Source organism: Homarus americanus, unplaced genomic scaffold, assembly GCF_018991925.1.
Source record: "Homarus americanus isolate GMGI-L3 unplaced genomic scaffold, GMGI_Hamer_2.0 scaffold24694, whole genome shotgun sequence".
NCBI lineage: Eukaryota > Metazoa > Arthropoda > Malacostraca > Decapoda > Nephropidae > Homarus > Homarus americanus.
In genome coordinates, this window is record NW_024732780.1 from 2178322 (window position 1) to 2198900 (window position 20579).

Consider the following 20579-nt stretch of genomic DNA (forward strand, 5'->3'; position numbering starts at 1 on the left):
GGTCCCTTATTTCGTCATGCACCATGTATACGAAACCCCCTTTCTTACACACCATGGCGTGGTCAATGTCATAAGATGAGCCACACACGCATTTGGAGGGCAAACCGCCTACTGGCAGACCGTACCTAAGAGCAATGGCATCAGTGAATTCTTGTTTGTTAAGGATGAAACCTTTTACCCTTATCGGTAACGTTGTTAGCCAGTTCGAGACGCCCAACTCCTGGGCAATAGCTACACTTTTTTTTTTCAAGTTCTCTGGCACTTGCAGTTGCAGCTGTTGCAGTTTATCACTTTGGGTGTGCTGCCGTTGTATCATAATGTTTAATTCGTTGGTATCCACCTGACATGCTGCATTCTGAGCTAGTAAATGCTCAGTGAGGGCTGCCGTGAGCTAGACAGAGTTCTAATGTTCTGTGGCGACAAGCTCTACTGAATTAGTCAATCCCAGTCCTCCCAGTCTCGGTGGTAGTGCAAGGAGTGACCTTTCTGCTGGGGTTAAATAAGGGTTTTTCACTATTGTTGGGATAAAAGCGACCTTGATGGCTTCTTCCAGAGGGCGGAGGAGGGGTCCAATATCAGGGATAGTGCGTATCAGGTAATTCCAGCGATGCTTGACTCCATGGGTGAATGCCGCAAAAGCCGCATGTGGCTCTGTTTTAGCAATATCAGACAGAGCTTGGATTTCCTTCACCCACTCATTTACTTTTCCCGTTACATACTCGACTCGATCTTGAAGTCATTTGTGCCAATTTCCGCACCTAGATGTCTTTGGCCCCCCTCTACACTTGCAGGGGGATGTTTTTCCTTCAGTTGTTGTAATGTCTCTCTGTTTATTGGCCGAGGACACTTTTCCCACACGCATCTTGTTACCAAATTTTCTGGCAACATCCTCAGTGTTTTGCTTTCCGTCTCCTATGAATTTTAGACTCTCCTGCAGTGTTCTTGCTTCGCGTAGCGGCGTAGGAGATCATCAAGGGCCACTTTCTGCTACATTGTCAGTCTTCTATTCATTGCTGCCACATTTTCTTTGCACTTAGACCTTGCGTGATGTCCTCTGACAGAATAGATGGGGTATTATGGCCAGTATTTGAAGAGCTAATGGGGCCAGGAGGTGTCGTGAGTGTAATTGATTATGAGGCAAGTAATATCAGATCATTTCTTTGGTGGCCGCACACTTGGGTGGTTGAAAGAGGTTAGCTGGCGACCACCTGACCACTTCTGAGTAGGTTTCTTTGACCCACTTTTCCGCATCTTCCCCCGATAAGCCTTTCCAATTTGTTGACCGTATGTCATTCACCTCATGAACAGTATTTTCCGACTGAGTGGGTTCACTACTATCGTCTGACATGTCGCCATCAGGTGATGGTTCTCTGCCATAGGGATTTTGACAGATGGTCCCTTTCCTACAACCCACACATCGTGTGTTACTTCTCACACAATTACAGGTTGTGCATTTTTTATTTCGGCCTGAACACTGACAAAACCATTTTCCAGCCATGATGTCGACCTGGGAAGGGGAGAGCAGTGGGAGAGGTCGATGATTGTGGGGAGGGGAGGGTAAGTTTGGTGTGCTGGCCGTCGGGGCGAGGCGGGGCCGAGCGGGGTTGGGCACGGGACGAGCGGGACCGTTACCACCCTTGATCTGCTCGGGTTACAAGCCATGGCCTACGTGGCACATACAAACACCAGCACCACCTGCTATACAGTCCCTGGCTCTCCAATAACTATCACCAGTATCCACTAAAGAAGGCCACAGGTGGATGGGACTGTGATCACTTGACACACTACACATTCTCAAGTAATAATTCCGGTAGTTCTGGCTGGTTGTCCCTATTAAGACCCCATTTCTGTACGAAAAACCCGGAGCTAGTTGTTTGTTAGCAGAGGTAATAGTTAGTTGTGTTTTAGTAGAGGTAATAGTTAGTTGTGTGTTATTAGAGGTAATAGTTGTGTGTTAGTAGAGGTAATAGTTAGTTGTGTGTTAGTAGAGGCAATAGTTTGTTGTGTGTTATTAGAGGTAATAGTTGTGTGTTAGTAGAGGTAATAGTTAGTAGAGGTAATAGTTAGTTGTGTGTTAGTAGAGGTAATAGTTAGTTGTGTGTTAGTAGAGGTAATAGTTAGTTGATAGTTAGTAGAGGTAATAGTTAGTTGTGTGTTAGTAGAGGTAATAGTTAGTTGATAGTTAGTAGAGGTAATAGTTAGTTGTGTGTTAGTAGAGGTAATAGTTAGTTGTGTGTTAGTAGAGGTAATAGTTGTGTGTTAGTAGAGGTAATAGTTAGTTGTGTGTTAGTAGAGGTAATAGTTAGTTGTGTGTTAGTAGAGGTAATAGTTAGTTGTGTGTTAGTAGAGGTAATAGTTAGTTGTGTGTTAGTAGAGGTAATAGTTAGTTGTGTGTTAGTAGAGGTAATAGTTAGTTGTGTGTTAGTAGAGGTAATAGTTAGTTGTGTGTTAGTAGAGGTAATAGTTAGTTGATTGTTAGTAGAGGTAATAGTTAGTTGTGAGTTAGTAGAGGTAATAGTTAGTTGTGTGTTAGTAGAGGTAATAGTTAGTTGTGTGTTAGTAGAGGTAATAGTTAGTTGATAGTTAGTAGAGGTAATAGTTAGTTGTGTGTTAGTAGAGGTAATAGTTAGTTGATTGTTAGTAGAGGTAATAGTTAGTTGTGTGTTAGTAGAGGTAATAGTTAGTTGTGTGTTAGTAGAGGTAATAGTTAGTTGATAGTTAGTAGAGGTAATAGTTAGTTGATTGTTAGTAGAGGTAATAGTTAGTTGATTGTTAGTAGAGGTAATAGTTAGTTGATAGTTAGTAGAGGTAATAGTTAGTTGTGTGTTAGTAGAGGTAATAGTTAGTTGTGAGTTAGTAGAGGTAATAGTTAGTTGTGTGTTAGTAGAGGTAATAGTTGTGTGTTAGTAGAGGTAATAGTTAGTTGTGAGTTAGTAGAGGTAATAGTTAGTTGTGTGTTAGTAGAGGTAATAGTTAGTTGTGTGTTAGTAGAGGTAATAGTTGTGTGTTAGTAGAGGTAATAGTTAGTTGTGAGTTTGTAGAGGTAATAGTTAGTTGATTGTTAGTAGAGGTAATAGTTAGTTGATTGTTAGTAGAGGTAATAGTTAGTTGATTGTTAGTAGAGGTAATAGTTAGTTGATTGTTAGTAGAGGTAATAGTTAGTTGATAGTTAGTAGAGGTAATAGTTAGTTGTGTGTTAGTAGAGGTAATAGTTAGTTGTGAGTTAGTAGAGGTAATAGTTGTGTGTTAGTAGAGGTAATAGTTAGTTGATTGTTAGTAGAGGTAATAGTTAGTTGTGAGTTAGTAGAGGTAATAGTTAGTTATGTGTTAGAGGTAATATAATTTCTAAATAACATGATACGATAATTTAAGTGCTTTAGCTAAGTATCAAATTTGCTGACATTATTTGTTAGATTTTCTACTTTTATGGAAGATACAAATCTGGTCTGTCGTCTGTTTTATGCTGTTTTTGCCATCCCACTTAGAAAAAAGTTACGTTACGTTACCCTACGTTACGTTACGTTCTATAGTTTGTGGGAAAAATTTGTCTATTTGGGAAACGTGTAAGTGGCATGTTACTCGCTCACCGCATGAAGTATTTCTGCCAGTCATCATCTACTATGATGGAGCGTGTTGCCCGGTGTTGTGTTATTGTTACTCTTATTATGTTTCATTTGTTGTTACAATACTGGACATTGTGGCTGTGTGGTTAACGCGCTGTTTCTATAGTGTGTGATCTCCAGCTATGGCAGTGTCTACTTCTCTGAGTTGTGTTCACCTCAGGACACTTGGCTATATTTAACCCAGTCACTCCTGGTGTCATTGGACCAGGTCCTCAGATCCTCCTGACTCTGTGCTGCGTCTTGAGGGTGTAAAACTTCATCCACTATGGGTGTTCAACATCACTGACCATTGAGATCATCACCGCGACTCTTACAACACAGCTTTAATTCAAGTAATTATTATCGCTTGAAGTATTAATTAATAATATTGGCACATATTTTTATAATAACTACTACTTTCTTCGATAAAATTATGGACAGACGTGTTCAACACATTTATCAGGTAGGAGCGACGCAGCCATCATGTCCTCACCGCAAAAAAGTTAATAACAACAGCGGCCTTGATAAGGTCGGCCCGCAGCGTGTGTGTCTGTGTGTGTGTCCTCGACTTCTTCATGGTCAACTTAACCTTGGTGCCTGAGCACCAGGTTCATGATGAAGCTGGAAACACTGATCATCCTCTAAAAGGCCCCAGCTGCTGTCCTGCATAACAGTGAACCTCCCCCCCCCACACACACACATATCACACACATATATATATATATATATATATATATATATATATATATATATATATATATATATATATATATATATATATATATATATATATATATATATATATATATATGGTAGTAGACTGCAAGAGTTTGTTCACTTGTTGTATTTGTTGCAGAATGTCATACCATACCACGGTGCATATAAAAAAAAAAAAACGGTAAGACCCAACTTCCTCCACCAGTGACTGGTCCTCTATCCTTGTCACAGGGTCTGTGACTTTGCTCCTCATATCCAGCAGGATCTCCCTTACTTGTTAAGTTTGACAACGCACAGCCTCTATAGCTTTGATACGGCTTTTCCACCTTGTATCTGACCATGATTTCAGGGAGATGTCTACCCTGTTCTTCAGTATTGCCCATCATTGTGTTGCAGCTGAAAACATAGTAAACAGCTTCTGAAAAATCTTGGGAGCTTTTAGCTGCATCATCCACCACCAAGTTCAGGGTAAGTGCACCACAAGGCACAAAGAGTGTACAGGATTTATAGCCAAAAGCCGTGCTTGTACTCCCTTGGTTTTCCCTTTCATTTTTGATCCATTATCATAGGACTGACCCCTACATTCAGCAAATGTTATGTTCCAGTTCTTGAGTTTCTCCAGAATAAGGTCTGCCAATCCTTGACCTGTTGTCTCTGTTGCTTCTAAAAAGCCACTAAAATACTCTTTGACCTCCGGCCTGAATTGCCTGGATACAAACCTCACCAGGGCTCCCTATGCCCCTGGCTCCTAGTAGGTAGAAGGACGTGGAACTCCTCGCCCAGATACAGAACATTTTGAGTTAGAAGGACGCGAATATTACTTGGCTGACTATACTGTACGTCGCGCACCTTTAAAAGCTAAGTTGGAGATCCCTGAGAGAAATTTAACTTTAGTTTCTATTAGGCAGCCATACGGTTTACATTCAGATTCCTTCAGTGTGCACTGGATTTACAGTAGATTTAGGAGTTTAGGTTAGGTTTAAGTTTGCATCCGCTTTAGGTTCATTTTGGATAGGTTGGGTTAAGTTTAGGTTCAGACAAGGTTTAGATGGGTCGTCGTTACAGTGGGTGAGGAGGGACGTAGTGAAATGTGAGGATAAGAGAGAAGTGGACGTCAACGGCAGATGGTCGGGCGGTCACTCAGGTGGGGTGGAGCTGACCTGATGGTTGAAGGGCGAGTTCTGCTTGCAATGGTATATTTCATGCTGATCACATTCTCTTATGATACAACCTACAGTAGTCTTACGGAAGCGTAATATTTCCGACGCCTTGGAACATTTTTCATGGACGGTACAATCTTTTACTCGGCTTAGTGCCACCGATAAATTAATAACTTTTAGGGTGATAAGAAAATAAAAGAAGTTGATTCATGATCTTCATTTCATAGAAAATTAGAAAAACCTGGACAAAAAGTAAAAACATACTGGACATATCGTTAATCTTCAAATAACAAGGTTACTTTTATTTATAGTTACTTATATTTTTCTTAGCGGCCACTTGTCTCTTTCCCAGCGCGTGTGTGCATGTGTACCATATTTATTAGGAACCTTTGAGAGAGCATGATGAAAATAACCCGGAGATAAGTTAATGGAGTTTAATAATAATTTCTCATTCACCACTAAAGACTATTCGGTAAACACTTTTAAAGATGTATTGCCAATGTAAGTTTCAATGGTTGATTGTCACGCATCAGGAAATAAAAGAGAATTATAAACCTAGACTTCAAGGTCAGATTGATATATCAGGAGTATGAGAATGACTGTGATCGGGATTTGGGCTGTTATTCCTGAGCTGTACTCCTGTGCGCCACAAACACGATGTCGAAGATATCAAATGTCATACTTATAAAGGGAGGAGGTGTTAGCGGGCGTATACCACAGTCAAAGGTCGCACTCAGTAAAGTTGAGGTTGGTGTTCCACCCACAGCTCGCCTGACAACAGTCCAGCCTTTACCAAACACAATCTTAATTATATCATTATTCTCTCGCCTCCATTGTAACGTTGATATTTTGTTGTGACTCTTAACATTTGAGTGTTGGAGATACCCACACCTTGACCTGTACATTATACTGTAAAACTCCCAGGTAACTGGGGTGTGTCGACAGTAGATTTACTTGGATAAAAATATGCTGTAGTTAAATAAATATGCAAAGAAAAATAGTAAGAGATTGTGTTCATCCAAAGAAGGAAAAGTAGACGTTAAAATTCATACTCTAATGACTAAATAGATATACAATAAACAACACAAAAAAGGAATAGATAAATAAACCTTGTTTATATGCTTTCTGGGAGTCGTCTACTAGTATAGTGATAAGATGGATGCATAGACGATATCGCTATTAGGCAATTATCCCCATTTAGTGTAATATATAAATAAAAATAAATAAATGATATATATATGTATATATATATATATATATATATATATATATATATATATATATATATATATATATATATATATATATATATATATATATACATATACAGTAAGGCAGAAAGTGAAACAAAAAACTATCAGTAATCAGTATGACTGCTCACGTCTCAGGGTCAAGGGGGGAAGGGCTTGTGCTCAGGGGCCCAACTGCTTCTCCTCCTGAGCCCTACTGGTTCGGCCAAAGGGATGTCACTGACCAAGTTTAAACAAACTCTGTAAGGGGCTCTACAGCCTTCAACCCCAGAGTTTGTATGAGCTGGCTTCGTCATCCTTCACACCCAACCACCACGAGGCCAGAGTTACCTTGGTGGAGGAGGGGAAGGGCAAGAGGATCCTCCCTCTCCTCCTACAAAAACACCATCGTACAGCCCACCACACTTCCCATGGGCCAAATTTCCAGGAGGTATTTCCAGCTGAGGAGACGGTAGCGCTCGTCTCCTTCACCCTCTTGTCATACAATACCTGAAATCATACGCGCACGCACGCCCACTCATGCCGCCACGTACCCCCTGATCCATCGACCTGTGAGTTCATGGAACCTGTCTGAGGCAGATTACAGCCATCCATGACTGGGCCAGCTACTGCTTGGTTGAAGGGAATTCTACCTTGTTGACAACAAGAGTGTCATCACATAGATGTAGAAGGTAAAGGCGGTGTTTTAACCTTGCCCAACAGAGAGTTCTATCTCTCATAACTCTTAATTGTTGATGGTCTAGTGCATGGCAATTGCTAACATTGTTACGCCCTTGTAGATCTTAGTTGCTGAAGTGCAATAATAACATTATAACGTCAAACCTAAACCCCTCCCCTCGCACTAAGGTGGCCAACTACAGTGCTTAACGTCATAGGCTGCGTCTTATGTGCTCTATGATTGGCTGGGACAATTTCCAGGACCAGGATGAGCTACTTACGTGGAAATTTGAAAAGTCAGTCTCGGGGTGGCTTTCAGTAGTGTTGGGTGGTATGGGCTCTGTATGTGTGTGTGAGTCGGGGCTGGCACAACCGCGTCTAATCTTCGAGCAGGTCCACAATCGTAAGTGTTACTTCCCTCTTTCCCGAGGCACTTCATGTTCATTACCCATTATTAACATTTTGTAGCAGTCTCATTAATAATATAATCTTCAATACATTAGGTTAAAGGCTGTCAGAACTTGAGTACACAAGACATACAATACATTTTTTCCTTAATTCGTAAATATCTCATGGGATTTTTTCAGAAAATATGGGTCCTGAACAATTTATTACATATTTTAGAATTAGAACCGTTATGCAAATTGTCTTTGTCGATTTTACAAATTGCAAACTTAAAACATATACAATAAATTGATGTCATAAAATTATATAAAAAAAAAATCTAAAATATGGAGTGTTATGTAAATTTGCAGCCAACTGGCCTAATATACTGCACCCGAGTAATGTCCTCCTTTTCATACTTTCGGTACTGCTCCAGTAAAAATTACATCTGTTCTTCCCCAAGTCGTCTTACAGCTGCAGCAGTATTCATTCCCCTGATTTTAATGTAGATGGTCGTCTGTCACATAATTCTCAACTATATAGTCCGCAAAGGCAGTCTGTAGTCTGAAATATCTTTCAGCATGACCTCAACAAAGTCTGATTTTTTTTCATCATTCACTAGTAAAAAAAAAACCACCTTTGTTTTTACATAAATTTTACCAAGACACTCATGAACATCTTAAATATACTATTTGTGACCACCTACTGTATACTGTTTTCGCCCAAATGAAGGATGACCTTTCACTTACCAGTGTCTTGTCTCCCAATTGAAGTAGCAGTCTGTCACCCAAATGAAAAACGTCGCTCTCTTTCCTGAGCGGTCATCACCTCCACCCAGCCGTGCCTTACCTCCACCCTCCTCCTGCCTGGGGCCATATGTATCTAACCTAAATTATACTAAATTAATACAAAATGTTTGTAAATGAACCATAAATTTGTAAGTGACAAACATGCTGTAACATAAGAACCCTTACTGTACACTGTTTCTCCTTACTGCCAGCCATTCTCCACCTCTCATTCATCCCCTAGGTAGTTTAACAGCTTTATGACTGGATTGAGGTACAGTTTTGCCTAATCTCATATATTGAAATAGTATACTTTACATCCCTCCTCTGTCATGTCAGCCTGGTGAACTGTACCTGTGTTTTATTGCTTTGTCCTTTTAATCAATGTGGCGGGGGTTATGGGAAATACGGGGTGGGAAATGACGGTAGGAGGGGGGAAGGAGGGCGGTAAAGGAAGGGGAACCTTTCCTCTCCTCACAAGTCTCATTTTGTCGTAATTCGGCCAAAATATCATGGTGAGTGGCGCACTGTTCTACTGCTCATTGATGGTGGACAGGTGTAATGGATGGCCCGTGTCTCACATACACAAAAAAGTAGAAAGAGTGAGAGTGTACGAGAGAGAGAAAGAGAGAGAGATACGATTTGATGAATTTATCGGCGGCCATTCACACAACAGCTACCAGCCAGTCAGCTACAACATGTTCCTCGTGTTTGTTTGATGCTGACACTCTACGACCTTCTCTGACCTGACACGTATGATCTCCGACTCCACCAACACATCCCTGATTCTATTTCATTTCTAACCTCTAACACCTTCATCCTGTCTGTGACCCCTCACCCCTGACCTTGCTACAGTGCCTTTCTGATCTTCTGACCTACCAAGTGTTAGGGATAAGTGACCCCGGATTCAGTGATATACTGGCCTGGCCTCACACCCTCATCTTTTTTATATTACAACGTGACCTGTGACCTCGTTCTACTGACCCGGATACACAATATGACACCATATACGTAGATAAACTTTTACATTGTAATACAAATGCTTATCGGCGTATGTAGATAAGCAAAGGTTTGTTCCATTTTAATTGCCACTTTTTTCATTAGGGTTTAATATTTTCCAAAATTCGTTATTATTGTGAAACTTACCGCAGCTTCCCTAGAAAAAATTCTTGGATTTGAATAAAAAAAATAATTTATTTTACCTAAGATTCAGTTAAAATAGTATTTCCCAAATACATTTTTCCAGCCGTCATAACAGCTGCAGGAGACAGCTGGGTCATACAGGGGCTCACCAGTGCTGTCATAACAGCTGCAGGAGACAGCTGGGTCATACAGGGGCTCACCAGCGCTGTCATAACAGCTTCAGGAGACAGCTGGGCCATGCAGGGGCTCACCAGTGCTGTCATCAGCTGCACAATACATTTTTCCAGCCGTCATAACAGCTGCAGGAGACAGCTGGGTCATACAGGGGCTCACCAGTGCTGTCATAACAGCTGCAGGAGACAGCTGGGTCATACAGGGGCTCACCAGCGCTGTCATAACAGCTTCAGGAGACAGCTGGGCCATGCAGGGGCTCACCAGTGCTGTCATAACAGCTGCAGGAGACAGCTGGGTCATACAGGGGCTCACCAGCGCTGTCATAACAGATGCAGGAGATAGCTGGGTCATACAGGGGCACATCAGTGCTGTCATAACAGCTGCAGGAGACAGCTGGGCCATGCAGGGGCTCACCAGTGCTGTCATAACAGCTGCAGGAGACAGCTGGGCCATGCAGGGGCTCACCAGTGCTGTCATAACAGATGCAGGAGATAGCTGGGTCATACAGGGGCACATCAGTGCTGTCATAACAGCTGCAGGAGGCAGCTGGATCATACAGGGGCACACCTGTGCTGTCATAACAGCTGCAGGAGAAAGCTGGGTCATACAGAGGCACACCAGTGCTGTCATAACAGCTGAAGGGGAAAGCTGGGGCTCTGTTTTGTTGTGTCTTTATACAGGGTGATTCAGCAATGAGTACATTAAATTGGAGGATGAAATCCTTGGATAATTCTAAACCACAATGTCTCTATGGTAAAATATCAGATTCTGCATAGTTTCCATGTTACAATACATTTAAGATGTTGTATTAATGAGAGTGAATTTGAAGTGAAACCACCGTAAGTTTTTGAAATAATTTATTCACAGGTCTCTACAGTGTGACCTCTCTTTGTTACAACCTAAAGGAAATGTTCAAAGTTGCCCCCTTCTGCCTCAATGCAGACCTGTACACGTCGTACCATTGATTGTCTGACGCGTTCCAGAATGCCTGGACTACAGGTATGGTTAATTTGCTCGCACCTGTAACGAACACGTGGGCATAGCAGAATCTGACATTGTGGTTACGAATTATCCAAGGATTTCATCCTCCAATTTTATGTACTCATTGCTGAATCACCCTGTATGTACTGTTCATAAAATAGAGATAAAAATGAAGCACTCTATATTTTTAATCATGGTACTAGCGCTAAAGCAGATATTAGGAGGAACATAACGACTCACTGAGGTACAGACTTCACACTCCGTGTCTTCGAACAGAATGAACCATAGAACTTTAACTTCCATCATGAAAACAACGCTGTCATCAAAATCAGTTTTAAATGAAGATTTTAGACTATACAATAAATATTCCTACAAGTTTCAACTAAACTGAGTCTGAAGTATCAGCCAAAAAGATGCTTAAAATTCTTTTGTGTTTTAAAGATGGCAGCCATGTCTATTGGCACATGCAATTAAACACAGTTTAAAAGAAAACTATCAAAGGATCATTTAGAGAAATTTTCAACAAATTTGACCGATTAATTCTACGACTTCAAGATTGTGACAAGGTTATGGACGGTCAGGTAGGTGATGGCCTGCAAACACGCCACAGTAACAGTGATCAAGGCAGTGCCTATCATATTAGTCAGAGGCAAATCAATATGTAAATTGAGAAATATATATTTTTTTTTATATAGAAGATTTGACGCTTCATATGTCAATAGCATTATTAAATCCTTTCAAATTTACTTAATATTAATTGAAATGAGTAAATAAAAATATATGTTTGTCAGTGCCTTACCTACACTCTCTTGAAATATGTTATGCGTTACATGAAGATCAAGAGCACTGTTTTCATGTACATCTAACTCTCAAAAAAAAAAAAAAACCAAGTTGTGCACACACCCGGGTATGTCGAGTATTTTACACACAAGACTAATTTTCAATAAACCACGAAAACAAAAAGCAGATGCGTTTTCGTGACCTACAGTACAGTATTTTGTGGAATGTCTTTTGAGAAGAATTTTTCTCCTCCAACTGTCCTCAATTTATCCTAAACTGTAAGTGTAGTTATTTCACTGCCCGGGTCAGATATTCTTAACTTAGCTATTATTCTACTTAGTATTTACCTCTAATTTGAGAGGAAAGGAAGGTTACATTTAATTTAGATTCACTGTCAGTCATAAAACGGGTGCCAGAGTTAACATGTTTGGTTAAAACTCAGGGTCTTCATACCATCATACAATACCGCCAAAGTCTTTGTAATTAATGAGAACTTGTGATACTCCTCCGCTCTCCATGCCTGTGTTGTGAAGGTGGCCTTGCCCAAACTACCAACACCCACACTACCAACACCCACACTACCAACACCCACACTACCAACACCCACACTACCTACACCCGCAACACAAACACCCACACTACCAACATCACACTAACCTTTATACACACTACCAACACCCACACTACCAACACCCACACTACCAACACACACACTACCAACACACACACTACCAACACCCACATTACCAACACCCACACTACCAACACCCATACTACAAGCACCCACACTACAAAACCCACACTACTAACACCACACTACCAACACCCACACTACCAACACCCACACTACCTACACCCACACTACCAACAACCCACACAACCTACACCCAGACTAACAACACCCACACTACTAATACCCACACTACCAACACCCACACTACTAACACCCTAATACCAACACCCACACTACATACACCCACACTACCAACGAGCACACTACTAACACCTATAATACTAACACCCACACCACCAACACCCACACTACCAACACACACACTACCAACACCCACACTACCAACACCCACACTACTAACACCCACAATACTAACACCCACACTACCAACATCCACACTACCTACACCCACATTACCAAAATCCACACCACCAACTTCCACACTACCAACACACTAACATTACTAACACCCACACCACCAAGACCCACACCACAAACACCCACACTACCAACACACCAACACTACTAACACTCACATTACTAACACCCACAACACCAACACCCACACTACTAATACCCACAGTACCAACACCCACACTACTAACACCCATAATTCCAACACCCACACTACTAACACCCATAATACTAACACCCACACTACTAATACCTACGCTACCAACACCCACACTACTAACACCCATAATACCAAGACCCACACTACCTACACGCACACAACCAACACCCACACTACCAACACCCACACTACCAACACCCACACAACCAACACCCATTCTATCAGCACCCACACCACCAACACCCACACTATAAACACCCACACTACCAATACCCACACCAATAACCCCCACACTACCTACACCCACACCACCATAACCCCCACTACCAACAACACCCACAATACCAACACCCACACAACCAACACCCAGCATACACTACCAACACCCACACTCACAACCTTCCACACTACCTACACACCCACACCAATTACTCATAACCCCCACCAACAACACCCACACTACTAACACCCACAGTACCTACACCACACTACCAAAACCCCACACACTACTAACACCCATAATACTAACAATCTTACACTACCAACACCCACACTGCTAACATCCACACCAGCCAACACCCACTCTACCAGCACCCACACTACTAATACCCACCTCCCAAACACACAAACTAACAACACCCACACTACTAACACACCCATAATACCAACATCCACACTACTAACACCTACTCTAACACCAAACACCCACACTACCAACACTCCACACTATTAACACCCACACTCACCAACACCTACACTCACACTAACAATCTATAATACCAACACCCACACTACTAACACCCACTCTACCAAACACCCACACCACCAACACCCACACACTACCAACACCCACACTACTAACACCCACACACTACCAACACCCACACTACTAACATCCACACTACCAACACCCACACTACCAGCACCTACACAACTAACACCCACTCTACCAAACACCCACACACCACCAACACCCACACTACTAACACCCATAATACCACACCCACACTACCAACATCCACACTACTAACACCCACACTACTAACACCCACACTCACCAACACTCACACTATTAACATCCACACTACCAACACCCACACTACCAGGACCTACACTACTAACACCCACTCTACCAAACACCCACACTCACCAACACCCACACCACCAACACCCACACTACCAACACCGACACTACTAACTCCCACATTACCTAAGCACCCACACACTAAAAACACCCACACTACTAATACCCACATTACCAACACCCACACTACTAACACCCATAATACTAACACCCACAGTACCTACACCACACTACTAACACCTATAATACCAACACCCACACTCACAACACCCACACTACAAACACCCACACTACTAACACCTATAATACCAACACCCACACTACCAACCCCACACTACTAACACCCACACTACCAACACCTACACTACTAACACCCACACTACCAACACCCACACTGCTAAAATCTACACACCAACACCCACACTCACCAACACCCACACTACCAACACCCACACTATCAACACCCACACTACCAACACCCACACCACTAACACCCACACTACCTACACCCACACCACCAACACCCACGCTACCAACACCCAACTACCAATACCCCCACAACCAACACCTACACTACCAACAACCCACACTACTAACACCCACACTACATAACACCCACACTACCAACACCCACACTACCAACACCCACACCACCAGCACCCATACACCCACTAACACCCACTCCTACCAAAACACCCATGCTACCAACACCAACACTTCCAACAACACCCACACCACCAACACCCACACTACCAACACCCACACTACTAACAATCTACAATACCTACACCCACACTACCAACACCCACGCTACCAACACCCACACTACCACACCCACACAACCAACACCCACAATTCACCAACAACAACCCACACTACTAACACCCACACTACTAACACCCACACCACCAACACCTACACTACTAACACCCACACTACCAATAACCACACAAACTAACACCCACACTACTAACACCCACACTACTAACACCCACTCTACCAAACATCCACACTACCAACACCCACACTACCAGCACCCACACTACTAACACCCACTCTACCAACATCCACATCTACTAACACCCACACTACTAACACCCACATTACCAACACTCACACTACTAACATCCACACCACCAACACCCACACTACTAGCACCCACACTACTAACACCCACTCTACCTCAAACACCCACACTACCAACACCCACACTACCAACACCCACACTACCAACACCCACACTACCAACACCTACACTACCAACACCCACACTACTAACACCCACACTACCTACACCCACACAACCAACACCCACACTACCAAATAAACCCACACTACTAACACCCACACTACTAACACCCACACTCACCAACACCCACACTACCAACACCCGCCACTACCAATAACTACACAACCAACACCCACTACTAACACCCACACCACTAACACCCACTCTACCAAAACATCCACACTACCAACACCCACACTATTAACACCCATAATACCACACACCCACACTACCAACATCCACACTACTAACACCCACACTACTAACACCCACACATTACCAACACTCACACTACTAACATCCACACCCACCAACACCCACACTACTAGCACCCACACTACCAACACCCACTCTGCACTAAACACCCACACTACCAACACCCACACTACCAACACCCACACACCACCAACACCCACACCACCAACACCTACACCACCAACACGTACACTACTAACAATCTACACTACCTACACCCACACACTACTAACACCCACACTACCTACACCACACTACCAACACCCACGCTACCAACACCCACACCACCACACACCCACACAACCAACACCCACACTACCAACAACCCACACTACTAACACCCACACTACTAACACCCACACTACCAACACCCACACTACCAATACCCACACTACTAACATCCACACTACCAACACCCACACTACCAACACCCACACTACCAACACCCACTACTAACTCCCCATACCAACACCCACACTTCCATCACCCACACTACTAACACCCATAATACCAACACCAACACTACCAACACCCACACTACTAACACCCACACTACTAACACCCATAATACCAACACCCACACTACCAACACCCACACTACTAACACCCACACTACCAACACTCACGCTACTAACATCCACTACCAACACCCACACTACCAGCACCCACACTACTAACACCCACTCTACCAACACCCACACCACACCCACACTACCAACACCCACACTACCAACACCCACACTACCAACACCCACACTACCAACACCATTACACCACTAACACCCACACCCACACCACCACTAACCAACACCACACTACCAAAACCCACACTACACACCGACAATCCAACAATCTACACTACACCCGCACCAATACCCACACAATCAACACCCACTACCAACACCCACACTACTAACACCCATAATACCAAATAATCTACCAACACCCCAACACCCACACTACCAACACCTATAACACTACCAACACAACACTACCAACACCACTACCATTACCCACACAAACCAACACCCACACCAACACCCACACAACACCCATAATACCAACACCCACACTACCAACACCCTACCCACTCACCAACACCCACACTACCAACACCTATACAATACCAACACCACACTCTAACACCCATTAATTACCAACACCCACACCACCAACAACAACACCCACACTCACCAACACCCAAACTACTAACACCCACACTACCAACATTCACAGTACTAACATCCACACTACCAACACCCACTCTACCAAACACCCACACTACCAACACCCACACTACCAACACCCACTCCTGCACCCACTAACAACACCCACACCACCAACACCCACACCACCACCCACTACCAACACCCACACTACCAACACCCACACTACCAACACCCACACCACCAACACCCACACTACCAACACCCATACTACTAACACCCACACTACCTACACGCACACACTACCAACACCCAATAATTACTACTACTACACACTACCAACACCCACACTACACCCATAATGAACACCCACACTACCAACACACCAACACTAACACCCACTACTAACAACCACACTACCTACACCCTTACACTACCAACACCCACACTACTACTATCACCCACTACCACACCCACACTCACCAACACCCACACTACAACACCCACACCACCAACCCCCCCACACTACTTACACCCACACCACGAACACCCACACTACCAAACACCCACACTACAACTAACACCCACACTACACCCATAATACCAACAATCTACACTACTACCCACACTACCAAAGACCCACACTTCACACCCACACCATACCTACACTAATAACAACGGCCATCACCCACACCCACACTACTAACACCCATAATACCAAATAATCTACACCTACTAACACCTACACTCATTAATTCCACACTACTAACAATCTATATTACCAATACGCTAACACCCATAATACCAACATCTATATCACACACTACACAACACCCACACCAACACCCATACCAACACCACTACCAACACCCACACACTACCAACACCCACATCTCTACCTCAACACCCATTGACATTCACTAACACCAACACCCACCACTACCAACACCCACACTACTAACACCCAACACTACCAACCCCCACACTACTTACACCCATCTACGAACACCCACACTACCAACACCCACATTATTAACACCCACACTACCCCACACTCCTAACACCTATAATAACATCTGATTACCTACCAACACCCACACTACTAACACCCACACTACCAACACCCACACTACCTACAACCACATTGGAGGGAGTGTGGGTGTAGGAACAATGGTGACAGGTGGGTGTGGGAACATTGGAGACAGTGTGGGTGTGGGAACACTCTAGACAGTGTAGGTGTGGGAACATTGGAGACAGTGTGGGTGTGGGAACATTGTAAACAGTGCAGGTGTAGGAACAGTGGAGACAGTGTAGGTGTGGGAACATTGGAGACAGTGTGGGTGTGGGAACAATGGAGACAGTGTGTGTGTGAGAACATTGGAGACAGTGTGGGTGTGGGAACAGACTGTGTGAACATTGGAGACAGTTTTGGGTGTGAGAACATTGGAGAGAGTGTGGGTGTGAGAACATTGTAGACAGTGTGGGTGTGGGAACATTGGAGACAGTGTGGGTGTGGGAACATTGGAGAGAGTGTGGGTGTGGGAACAATGGAGACAGTGTGTGTGTGAGAACATTGGAGACAGTGTGGGTGTGGGAACAATGGAGAGAGTGGGAACAATAGTGAGAGCATCAAACCATAACATTAAGCACTGAGTGTGAGGTTAGTGTGTCACATGACTCATCTTTACCGTCAATCCTGTAATAATAATAATAATAATAATAATAATAATAATAATTAACGGTTTATTGAAAAAGTGTGTGTGTGTGTGTGTGTGTGTGTGTGTGTGTGTGTGTGTGTGTGTGTGTGTGTGTGCACAGGGTGATGATATGCGTCTAGTGTGGCAGCACTATGTAAATGTTAAAATGCAAGCACTGCTTGCTCCCTCTCGCTTTCAGCTGCCGCCGTTGGCTGGCCCTAGTGGCGAACAGGGAAGCAACTTGCATAAGTCTTCCCCTGCCAGTACACAGCCTCTTCACCATCAAGACTCCTGCTGTGCCTCCTCGTGGCAACACACGGTAACTGGTTGTCTCGTGGGCCCAGGCTAGACCAGCAGGGGCTCTCGGAGTAGCAGTGGGCCCCAAACGGACGGCGCATAGGCCCACTGGCATGTGGACACGTTCTGGCGCCTATCAACCATTGCCCCGTTGCCTTGCAGATTAACCTTGGTACGTATAAGGCTACGGGAATAAACCCCGAACGAAAAGTCAGCGGTGGAGCCCTGCAACAGGTATACAAGCTCCAACTGTTGTACAGGTGGAAGAGGTGACCACCGTTGAAACCCAATGACTACACCGGCGGACGAAGGCCATGCCTGATGGACAGGCTACTAAGGCGAACCCCCAACAAACTGGGCTATCGGCAGTCCATTACAACTCTCCCTCTCCCCAGTCGTTGCAACACTTGCACCACTAGATCAGGAAAAGGGAGAGCCATGATTGTGGTTGCAGCCTTCGCTTCTGCCTCACCACATAAAAAACTCACGTGCAGCCGTCATCCAGTTCATTATACTTCTCATCATTATCAAAAGCCCTATACCTCCAAAAGTCCCATGGCGACGGATGAGTGGCGAAGGGGACAGGCAGAGATGACTGCCGGGAGTCTCTAGTCACAACTCTGCACATGGGCGGCACAGATAAGACCGTCGTTTATGCACGGGGATCTAGGCAGCAGTGCAATCCGGTTCTATCTGTGCGACTGAGCTGCCCTTTCGAGGGGCCACTCTGCTCACCCCACACGGGGAGGGGGCTAGAAAATGTGCCCTAAACATAGCCTGCCTAAAAACCAAACCTGGCTGGGCAACCGCACCCAGTAAGGTCATCCTTACGTGGTCGAAAACACAGTCAAAATCACAGATCCAAACAAAAACAAACCATACAACCTCTTATGGTCGCTGCATGGAATGTCAGGACCCTCCTGGATACTGGCACAAATGAGCATCCTGAAAGAAGAGCTGCCCTTGTGGCTAAAAATCTGGCTAGGTATAACATCGGTGAGTCCCGGCTCCCAGATGAGGGCCAGATCACAGAACAGGGGTCTGGCTGTACCTTCTTCTGGAAGGGTAAGCCTGTTGCCGAGAGAAACAGCATTTATGGAGTTGGCTTTGCCATCCGCCAAAGCATCCTACATATGCTAACTGAAATGCCTATTGGGATCAACGAGCGCCTCATGACGCTTCGAGTCCCACTGAATCACTCACGTCATGCCTTTTTCATCAGTGCATACGCCCCAAAATTGGATGCAGAGGATGACATCCAGGAGGCCTTTTATGCCGACCTTGACAGAGTGCAAACCTCTATCTCCAGTTGTGCTCCTTTGCAACTTCAATGCCAGAGTTGGCAGAGATGCTAGCATTTGGCATTGGACCATAGGGAGAAATGGACTAGGCAAGTGTAATGCCAACGGCCTCCTCGTCCTTAGCAAGTGTGCTGCTCACAGCCTCACTATCACCAATACTTTGTTTTGGCAGGCCGACAAGTTCAAGGGTTCGTGGCAACACCCATGTTCTAAATACTGGCATCTCATTGACTACGTCATCATCAGAGAAAGAGATCGCCGAGATGTCCTCATCACCTGTGCCATACGTGGCTCAGACCACTGTGACACTGATCATTGACTTGTCAGAACCAAGCTCTCACTTCACGTCCCAAAACAGCGAAGGCAGCAAGCCTCCAGAAAATGTTTTAATGCTAAGCGTCTGGAGGACCCAGCAGTAGCTAATGCTTTCAGAGAGCAGCTCGAACATGGGCTTATAACAACCCAACAGCAAAACACGCGAATCCCAGTGCCGAATGGGATACTCTCAACACTGTTAAGACAAAAACCTACAGAGAAACCCTCGGCCAGTT

At 44.1% G+C, this 20579-nt stretch overlaps 1 protein-coding gene across 1 annotated transcript; it reads right to left on the reverse strand.

Moving 5' to 3' along the window:
* Positions 1 to 9917: 9917 nt before the first annotated feature.
* Positions 9918 to 10502, reverse strand: LOC121868948. Its single transcript, XM_042369980.1, has one exon. The coding sequence runs from the start codon at positions 10500 to 10502 to the stop codon at positions 9918 to 9920; it is 585 nt and encodes a 194-aa protein (XP_042225914.1).
* Positions 10503 to 20579: the final 10077 nt, after the last annotated feature.